Below are 10,053 nucleotides of genomic sequence, written 5' to 3'. Positions count from 1 at the left end.
GAGGTGGAGGTGGGAGCACGGGTTGCATGATGGCACTTATTGATTTGGAAGCACCTTCTGGAGGAAGGGATGGAGAAGCCGCTGGGGCACGCGGGATCCTCGGCCTTGTTGCCCTGGGCTCACCCAGCGCTCTGCATGGCTCTGGCTGCTGTCGGAGAGCGCAGCTGCAGGTATTGGATGCAGGTTCTGTTGCTCCGTATTTGGTTCAGCACAGTTTTGCTCATCAACCACAGATCGCTGTTGGCCTGCAATGTGAGCACGGGGTCTGCATGGCACAGGGGCTTGTCTCTTTAAGGCAGAGAAGGGAACTCTTTGGCTGCCACTTGGTAGAGTTTAGAGCAAATCCCCTTTTTCATTAGCATTTCATTTCATCTCCTCCTCTCCCCTCCGCCCCACCTCCTCCGAATCGGCATTTCTGCATCCTGCGTTGTGCATCGCAGAGCAGCAGGTAAAAGTCTGGCTGGCTCCTGCACACACACACACACACACACACACACACACATCCTTGCACGCCAGACTCACCTCTGCCGGGGGGCAGGAACCGCCGGGCGGCTTCCCGTGCTCCTGCATCTTCCTCCCCGCGGCTGAGCGTGGCTGGGAGCAGCCCTGTGCCCACCTCGCCGTCCCCGGAGGTCGGTGGGGCAGAGCCCTGCAGGTGGGCAAAGGCAGCGGAGAGGTGAGAGCTGAGCATCCCCAGCGCTGCGTGGTCCTTCTGACTCCGAGGTGCAGAGCATTCAGAGCATCACGGAGTCCGGGCTGTCCTCCCGTCCAGAGCTCCCCCGGTACCCACGGCATCCTAGGAGTCCAGCAGCGCTGTCCGGGTACATCCCGGCACGGAGAGGATTTGCAGGGACGAGCGGACGGCTGGCTGTGAGTAACGGGGAGGGGAATCTCGCTCCTGGAAATGTCACTCTGCCTTGATTGCCAGTGAAGAGAGTGGGGGAAGAAAGGGAGAGCAGAAAGGAGGGCAGCCGGAGGGATGGCATTCCTTCCCCTGCAGCTGGCTCCGGCGATGATCACCTAGCACAGGTGGAGAAGGTCCCCAGCTGTAGAGCCAGCCCTGCTGCTCCGCTCCTCATGGAGGGCAATTTGGGGTCCCCCAATGCCAGCGTGCTGGGGGAGCGCTCACTGCTGGTGGGGAGCAGCTGGGTGGCCGCCTTCCTCTGCTTCATCATCCTGCTGACCGCAGCCGGGAACTTCCTCCTCATCCTCCTCATCGTCACCCAGCGCTCTCTCCGCAACACCTCCAATTACTTCCTGGTGTCTCTCTTCATGTCCGACCTGATGGTGGGGCTGGTGGTGATGCCCCCGGCCATGCTCAACCAGCTCTATGGCCACTGGGTGCTGCGGGGAGACTTCTGCTCCCTCTGGTACGCCTTCGACGTCATGTGCTGCAGCGCCTCCATCCTCAACCTCTGCGTCATCAGCTTGGACCGCTACCTGCTCATCATCTCCCCTCTGAAATACAAGCTGCGCATGACATCCTGCAGGGCCCTCTGGCTCATCCTGGCCACCTGGACCTTGGCTGCGTTGGCCTCTTTCCTGCCCATCAAGCTGGGCTGGCACAAGCTGGAATTTGAGGTTTGGTCCCCAAATGTCACCTCCCGGGGGGACGAGGAGCAGTGCCGGCTTGTGGTCAGCTTGCCCTATGCCCTGGTGGCCTCCTGCTTGACTTTCTTCCTCCCATCCGCTGCCATCTCCTTCACTTACTGCCGAATCCTCCTGGCAGCCCGCAAGCAAGCTGTGCAGGTGGCTTCCCTCGCCTCCAACGTGGCCACTGCCACCGCCGATGAGAGTATGGAGCAGGTAAAGGGCTGGTGGGGAAACAGTCATGGTGTCCTCTGCAAAGCCAGGGAGCAGGGAAGGCAGGGAGGTCTCCATACCTTGAATCTGAGTATGACGGGGCTCCAGCAGGTGCCTTGTTCCCATGTGTCATGTCACAGCCCATCACTGCCGGCCGTCAGCAGCATCTCATGCTCTCCTGGGATGGGAGTGGGGATTTGGTAACTGGATGGAGCAACACCCACCTCTGTGGATGGAGGACGGTGGCTCTGCGGTGTGCTCGGTGGTGTCCACATCTCATCCCAGCAATGGTGAGCATTGAAACTGCTCCAGAGCGCAGGAACAGCATGAGCAGAAGCAGAGAAATCAAATCAGATGCAAAAATGCTCAGTGGTACAAAACAGATGCCACTTCACCCCCCTCCTGTGTCATCCCAGAGGGTTTTAATCTGACTTTCAGCAAGGAAATGTTGGCCGTGGTGGGTGTGAGACATATGGGGGAGAAAGAGTTTAAATAGGAAATTCTGGAGGGCACCTTATTTTTGCACACCCAGGTTCTATTTTTGTTACCTGGTCTACAGTAGGAACTGCAAGATACTTCCTTGCTTGAGATTAAACCAGGGCATGCAACCAAAGTGTGGCTGCAGCTGGGGCAGTCTGCATATCTCCAGGAGAAGGTAATTGCCACTAAATCTAACAGCTTTAATTCCTTCTAATAGGCTTTACTGACCTCATATCCTACAGGAAAAGACAAAGTTAATTGCATTTAAGTGCCTTGATTTGGTTTGTTGTTCTCTCTCTTTTAAGAAAGGAGCCAGGACTCAGACCTAGCCAGCCCTCCTGCACACAATGAGTTGTACCAGACTTTGAAAAGGTAAATTAGAATCAAAGGAGAAGCAGGCAATATTGAGACGTGTTTGTTTTTTTCCCCTTGGACGATGGGTTTTTGGACCCTACAGAGCAAACCAAACCCAACCAATCCCAACCAAGCCAAACCCAATTCAACCAAATCCAACCAAACCCAACCCAACCCAACCAACAAACCCAATCAAACCCAACCAACTAAACCCAACCAAAACCCAACCCAAATCCAACCCAACTAAACCCAACACAACCAACAAACCCAATCAAACCCAACCAACTAAACCCAACCCAACCCAAATCCAACCCCAATCCAACCCAACTAAACCGAACCCAACGAACAAACCCAATCAAACCCAACCAACTAAACCCAACCCAACCAAAACCCAACCCCAATCCAACCCAACTAAACCCAACACAACCAACAAACCCAATCAAACCCAACCAACAAACCCAACCCAACCCAAATCCAACCCAACTAAACCAAACCCAACGAACAAACCCAATCAAACCCAACCAACTAAACCCAACCCAACCAAAACCCAACCCAAATTCAACCCAACTAAACCCAACACAACCAACAAACCCAAGCAAATACAACCCAACCAAAACCCAAACCAAGCCTAAACCAAACCCAACCCAACCAAACCCATCACAGCCTCATGGCCCCACTGCTGCACTGCTCAGGAGATGCCCAGGTGCTTTCCTCTGCCACGGGGAGCCTTCATCCACCAATTTTTCAGCAGAATTAAAATGAGGAAAGGGTCCCAGCAGGGTGTAGGTTGTAGGTTGTTTATAGGAGCCACGCATCAGCTCAGGAGGGTGGTCAGCTGAAAATGCAGTGTCAGCTGGGGAGACTTCGAGCTTTCAAATGGATTTTTGTTCCTTTTTCGGGCAGTGGCAATAGGGCCTCACTTAATTATGACAGGGAGCTGAGATAGTAATTTAATTTTAGATTGCGAGAAGGGACGGAGAACTGAGTTAGTTACGGTGTTTGTAGGATGACATGTTTGACGTCCCACTTTTAGAAATATAATTAGTTTGCTGCTCTAATCAGCAGCTAGAGCTGCCTCTTCAGGGCATGCTTTATTCTCACCAAGTCACTGACTGAGCTGGGTTTCCTAAGCACCTTAATGATAAAGCTCCTGTTTTACATGGGAAAAAAATAATCTCAGTGCTGAGGTTTCCTATTGCTTCCTCGTTCTGATGCATGGTGCAGAGGTTGTGGTGTGGGCCATCCTTTCACCTCAGCCAGAAGGGATATAATAGTGAGATTTTCTTGCAGGATTTGCAGCACCAATTGACACTTCCCTTGTGCAGGAGGCTCTGTCCTGGTGAGAAGAAGAACTCACCACCATCTATCTCCCACTGCAGATTCCCCATGCCCCAAGTCAGCCTGCAGCTGGAAGTGAGAGCAGGAGGTTCGCCAACAAGCACAGCAAGAAGGCACTGAAGGCCAGCCTGACGCTGGGCATCCTGCTGGGCATGTTCTTTGTGGCCTGGCTCCCCTTCTTTGTCACCAATGTGACGCAGGTAAGCAAGTTCTTGGGCTTTCTTTTGGCAGAAAGAGCTTCTATTTTCCAGTGGAAGTTGCATCTAACCCTCACTGTCTCCCACCAGGCAGTGTGTGACTGCGTCCCAGCTGGCTTCTTTGACGTGCTCACCTGGCTGGGCTATTGCAACAGCACCATGAACCCCATCATCTACCCACTCTTCATGAGGGACTTCAAGAGAGCCATGGGCAAATACCTGCCCTGCTGCCGGCGCACTGGGGAGCCCCGGCCCAGCGCCATCTCCCTGTCCATGAGGAACTCCAACAGCGGGCCCCGTGTGGCCACGTCCCTCAAGAATGTCCTCACCTTGCAGGCTGAGACTGACTCTGTTGTCTCTGAGGTGGTGGCAAATGAACACAGCCTGCTACCGACCGCTGAAGGTGCCCTGCCAGCCCCCAGTGCTCACTTGGTCAGCCTTTTTGAGATGGAAACCCCAGAGCTGGAGCTGCAGCGCCGGCAGCTTGGCACCCCTGTGGCCTGAGTGCCAGCCTGGGTTTGTCTCCCTGAGCTTCAGCCCAGGGGAGGTGCTCAGCTTCTGCTTGTACAGCCCAGCAGGTCGCCCCTAACTCACACCAAGATGAAAGAAAAGGTGGGAAGCACATCCCGTGACTCACAGACAAGGTTTGGGGCTGCTCCGGTCCACAGCACATCGTGTTTCCTGGGGGTTTAATTTCCTCGCCTGATCTGGGCTGTATCTGTCAGTTTCCTGTGAGAGCAGTGACTTGCAGCACGCTGAAACCATCCTCTTTAATCATGAGCAGTCTGAGCTTTGGGGGGATTAAATCTGATGCAAAATGTTCAGCGCTGCTTTCTGGATACTCCACAAGGGCGTGGGTGTTCAGCTTGTTTGTGGCTCCACGGGTTATCCTGACAGTAGTAAGGAACGAAATAAGCTTTCCTTTAGCTTTCATCCTACAGCTTCCTATTTCTGGCATACAGCCATCACACTTTGCTCTGACAACCCATCAATTTGAAGACGATGCCATTAGAAAAGACTTTTTTTTTTAATCTCCCAATGCAGTCAGCGGGCATTTAATAAACACCAACTAATTCTTTCAGCCAATTCTTCCTCAAGTGCCTTTCAGATCAGAGATGGGTTGGAAGGCTGTTGCTGTGCCCTTCTTGGACTGGTAACCCACCAGGAGGTTTAGGCTGCCCTCCTGAAGCACACACTTACACAAGTGGACCTGAAGCATCCCTCCAACATGGGAAGCAAGGAGAAGAAAACCACACGGCAGGCAAAGTCTCGTTTCATTTTCATCCTGTGTTGCTGTGCTGCGTGTTCGACTGCATGAGAAATAATCCGGAGGTAAGATGTGTGGAAAGCTCGGGAAAGAAAGGGGAGGTTGCTGGCACAGGGAGGGTTCCAAGTAAGCCAGAAACACAAGCTGTAATTGCACTGAGTCAATGAGACATTCCAGATCAGGAGGTGGGAAGGTATTTGTACCATACAACACTTGTTTTGACACTGAAAAACCCAGAGGTGCTCACAGGAGGGGGTTTATCCTCTTACCACGTTCTTGGTAGGTTGCATTTTCTTGGGCTGAGCAGCAAAATCAGTTAGAAAAGGACCTTGTGTAAAGCCGAGTCCCTCCAGGTTGAGGCTGAGGAAAAAGGGAGCAGATGTCAATTTACTTTATGGAAGGAGACAGAAATCAAAGAGGTTTATGTTTATTCTGTGCCAAGTATTAGCTTTATTAGAAATAGAACTAGAGGGGGCTTTTAAGGCTGGAGATGTGTGTGGGACACAAGATGAAAGGTTGCTGGCTTGCAAAGGAAGAAGCTTCATCAAAGCAGTAAGTCATAAAAAGCCCACTCTGTTTTCTGTCTTTTCACCTATGGGACTCAGTGCATGTTCCTAGTAGTAATGAGGTCTCAGACACTCATTACCCTCAGTTTGCAGTGAGGGAAACAACCTTGTAGGTTGGAAAGTGTCAGAGCCATGGTAGCAAACCTGAAGCAGAGCAGGGAGGGCAGCCAGAGGCTCTCAGCCTTTCACCTCCCTGCTTAGCAGAGCTGAAGTGGAAAAGTGTTTTTAATGACCTAGTAATGAGTCCCTCTCCACAACATGCTTAAAGATACCAACAGAGCCACCTGCTTTCCCAAGAGCTAAATACCAGAACTACGATCCCTAATGGTGGCAGCTGCTTCCCTCAAGAATAAAAGGGCTTGTTCAGTGAGGGGACCAGCACTGCTTCCTGAGGAACTGTGCTGATTTGGGCCAGAATTGGCCTTTTCTTGTCAGAGCTGTGTGAGACTGCTCTGAGAGCTGTGATCCAGTGACACTTTGATGCCATGTGCTGGGCCATCAACAGGGCCTGAGAGCTGCAGCTCAGCTCTGTGGGCTCTCCTGATTGTTTTTTGAGAGCAGTTTTAGTGCTGGCTGAGCATCCCTGCTGGTCACAAAGAGCTGCAATTGGCCTCCACACAGACCAGGCAAAGTATGGGCTTGCTGACAGTTCTGCTGCCTCCCACCCAGCCATGCAGCAGCCCTGGGAGCTGCAGGGCAGCAATTTACACCCTGCATGGGAAGCTCTGCAGACTGTGTAAGGCAGGAGGCTGAGGATGGCTCCGTACAGCTGATGCTGGGCACAATGCACGTGGCAGCTGGGCTGTGAGGAGAGAACATTTGGAGGTTCAGTTCAGTCTGTGCTATCACCCGCTGCCTGCTTCACACTGCTGGGGCAGAGAGATCCAGGGGAATCCTCTTGGTGAGCACAGCTGGCCAAGGAATCATCTCCTGGGTGCAGGTTACCATCGCTGCTCGTGCCAGCACTCACTGGCTGTGTTAGTGCACAGCTCACGCTGGTGCTGGCTGTGGGTGCTTGGCAGTCACTGTCAGCTCCATCCTCCTCTTGCACAGTGTTTTCCTCTTCCTGAGTCTCACTGCCTGCTGCCTGCTGTGATTTCTTGGCTAGAGGGGAGAAAAGACTGGTGCTGCCCTTCTCCTCCTGCCGACACTCCTTGGTTTTAATGCCCACAGCTTTTAGAATCGTGTCCATTTGCTTCATGTAGTCCAGGTGGCCGCTGACCTACAAGCAACAGGAGGAGTGCAGTTAGTGGGGAAGCTACAGGGAACCCAGATCAGTCCCGTCCTCCATCCCAAAAGCCATCACTGCCATGAGATTTGGTTTCAGCTCCGACAAGCTAAAAGGGAGAATGTGGTATTCTCTGGAAATAACCCTACATGGCTGTGCTCCTGGATTGCTTTACCCCTGAGGAATACATGTTTAAGCATAGAGCGACAAGACTGGACTCTGATTGCCAATGAGGGTAAAGGAGGAGGTGATCTGCCCTGGTACCAGACTCCCAGGTAGGAAACTCCTTGACTCAGATCAACTCCCTGTTCTCTGGTAAATCATACACCCTCCCTATGCCTCAGCTTCCTTGTAAAAGCAAACAGCTAATTTATATTGAGATAAAGAAATTGAAGTAACGACTGCTGAGTGTGTTGGCTGGAAGAGGAGGTAGTATTTAAATGTGCATTGATCTGTCCCATATAAAACTGGGAGTCCACGAGGTTTTAAGTTCATAAACCAAATTAAAACCAGCAGTATGTTGTTGTAAATAACCAGACATTTATCTGTAGGGTGATTTCCATGATAAGATAAACCCTTCTGATACAGATGTTAGGAATGTGTCCTTCATGTCAGGGCACAGGAAGGAGAGAAAACCTCCTCTGCAGCAGTAATTATGTGTTAAAGGCTACCTGGCTGGAAAGGCAGAAGCTGCCCTTTCTGATTCAGGTGTCCCATTCAAGCCTCAAGTTAGAGGTAACTACAGCCAAGACCCTCCAAAGCTGGAAGCACAATGCAGAGCACAGAGCTCCTACCCAAATGTGTGAAGCAGCCTCTGAGTGGTAACATTTGGAGGCACTTAGGACTTGGAGCAAAGTGAAGGATTTAATCAGCACGTCAGTAATGCAATATGCGACTTTAATCAGTCCAGATGGCTCAACAGGCTCTTGATGTTTTGAACAGATTAGTTAATTAAAATAACTATCGAGGGTCTCATGGACTGGTTGTTAAGATGCTCTACCCAAGAGTACAGATCTTTTACTGCCCCACAGCAGAGCTTGGTTCTAAGGAGGGAAACAAGCACAGCATTGGACGAGGCTGAGAGAAATAAGAATGCAACAGTCTGGCTGGGAAGGACTGCTGGATCTCTTGGTTTGCTGTGTTCTGAAACCCCTACGGCCATTACAGTCAACCTGTTCTGGTCAGGGTTTGGGGCAGAAGTGGCATAGAGTGGTCATAGGCATGTGCTGAGGGCTGAACTAGATGAGCTCAGTGGTTGGAATCTTACTGAACATCATCACCAGCAGAACAGCAAGCAAAATTCCCTGCAGTTTCCAAGCAGTGACAGCACCCCAGTGGGAAAATTCAGCAATTCCACTTCTCAAAAACCTCTTTCCATCTGCTGTCAAAAGAGCTGAATGCTTCTGCTGGGTGCGCTGGGAACTTCTACATTGCAACAGAGAATAAAATCTTTCAAGAGAAATAAACAATTGAGTCTTTGTCAGATCAAAGTGCAGGAGGAACATGAGAACAAAAGGAATGGAAAAGTCTTCTTGTAACCAAAGCAAACAAATTTACGCTTGTTGTAAGGAAACGAGAACAGTGGGTTAGGTTTATCACTGTGCTAAGGTGACTTCTCTTGTAACTGATGTCACTTTGACTCATTGGAAGGCACGACCCAAATATTTATACCACCAATTTGGTACAATTCGATTATAGACTGTAACAGCATTCAGGTGGATCTATCAGTCAGCTGGAAGGAGCCACCACTTCAGAAAGAGATGGAAAGACTTTCAGTTTAACAGCAAGAGTTTCCTCCTTTCGGTATCATCAGTGAACGATCTACAGGATTCCCTTCTGATTTTAAGGGAAGGAACTCAAATGCCTCTATTTCTTCTTTCCAAAACTCCTCAGTCGTGGATACTGCCTCAAAACCCATGCAGCCTTCTGCTTCCGTATGGTGGCAAGGACCATCAAAATGCAGGCACCTTTGCCAAGCTGGCAGGCTTGGAGTTCCTCCCACGTGTCAGAGTGCTGGCTGTACCCTGCTTGACAGAGGACATTTGGTTTTGCCAGAATTTCCTGTTTTCCCCAGTGTTTTCTGGAAGCTTATGGCAAAGACCCAGCAACCACACACTGCTCAGCCAAAGGAACAGTGCTGGAGCTGGAGTGCATGCGAAAGCCAATGGAAGAGTGGATTCCCATCACGAGGGCCATCAGGACATCAAGCAAACCTTGAAAGAGGCTGCGACTGGGTTGAGTTACCACAGAAACAAAATTCTACAGTGTTCATTCTTTGGAAACATTGTTTTACTGAAGCGTGGACAGTGAACATGACCAGTAATTTAGAAGCTGGAATTGAAATGGATTAATAAAGAATGTAGATTTGACGTCTGCAACAAGTTCTATTTGTGGAAAATTTGGTGGAGCTGAAAAGACTCTCAATGTCTCTTGCATTATTCCTCTTTAATGTTTCTATTCCTGCTCTGAAAAACTGATGGAATAAGGATTAGAGCATGATTCAGCCAGAGGTAATAGGCTTTGCTTCTAAGCCATCCCTTTGCACAATTGCAATGCTTGTGAATTGAATAATTCACCGCCTCAACTGGTAAAAGTTGTGCTTTCATTTCAGCAACATTTCTTGAGCAAGCAATCATCTTTCAGCCACAACTCATTGATCAAATCATTCTCACCGCTCTAACTGTGGGCCAGTTTCACACCAATGCCATAACTTCTACCCATGGCTTTTTCCACCAAGCTTTGATATGTTCTATGGGAACACATGGATGCAGGCAGTTCTGGGTAAGCACTGTTTGGAGTCGTGCACTGCTGAGAAGCTCA

The 10,053-nt window shown here is 50.4% G+C and overlaps 2 protein-coding genes across 3 annotated transcripts in view; one reads left to right on the top strand and one right to left on the bottom strand.

Moving 5' to 3' along the window:
- The first annotated feature begins 394 nt into the window (after positions 1 to 394).
- HTR6 (5-hydroxytryptamine receptor 6) lies at positions 395 to 4,676 on the top strand. The gene is made up of 3 exons (XM_072354131.1): positions 395 to 1,806; positions 4,017 to 4,175; positions 4,263 to 4,676. Exons 1-3 carry the CDS (start codon positions 1,078 to 1,080, stop codon positions 4,674 to 4,676), a joined length of 1,302 nt encoding a protein of 433 aa, XP_072210232.1. The 5' UTR covers positions 395 to 1,077.
- Positions 4,677 to 5,498: 822 nt separating this feature from the next.
- Positions 5,499 to 10,053, bottom strand: part of TMCO4 (transmembrane and coiled-coil domains 4) — a 37,638-nt gene continuing 33,083 nt past the window's right edge. For both annotated transcript variants that reach the window (XM_072354130.1, XM_072354129.1), the window contains exon 15: positions 5,499 to 7,227. In XM_072354130.1, the coding sequence (XP_072210231.1) occupies positions 6,838 to 7,227 (390 nt within the window). In that variant the 3' untranslated portion in view covers positions 5,499 to 6,837. The remainder of the gene's footprint in view (positions 7,228 to 10,053) is intronic.

The sequence above is a fragment of the Excalfactoria chinensis genome, chromosome 20, assembly GCF_039878825.1.
Source record: "Excalfactoria chinensis isolate bCotChi1 chromosome 20, bCotChi1.hap2, whole genome shotgun sequence".
NCBI lineage: Eukaryota > Metazoa > Chordata > Aves > Galliformes > Phasianidae > Excalfactoria > Excalfactoria chinensis.
This window is presented reverse-complemented; position numbering and strand designations above follow the sequence as displayed.

What these genes read in the sequence shown, in the direction of transcription:
- HTR6 (XM_072354131.1), top strand. Translation starts at nt 1,078, where the DNA reads ATGGAGGGCAATTTGGGGTCCCCCAATGCCAGCGTGCTGGGGGAGCGC. An exon ending in CCGATGAGAGTATGGAGCAG is followed by an intron (nt 1,807 to 4,016) that starts GTAAAGGGCTGG and finishes CTCCCACTGCAG; the next exon opens with ATTCCCCATGCCCCAAGTCA. An exon ending in TTGTCACCAATGTGACGCAG is followed by an intron (nt 4,176 to 4,262) that starts GTAAGCAAGTTC and finishes GTCTCCCACCAG; the next exon opens with GCAGTGTGTGACTGCGTCCC.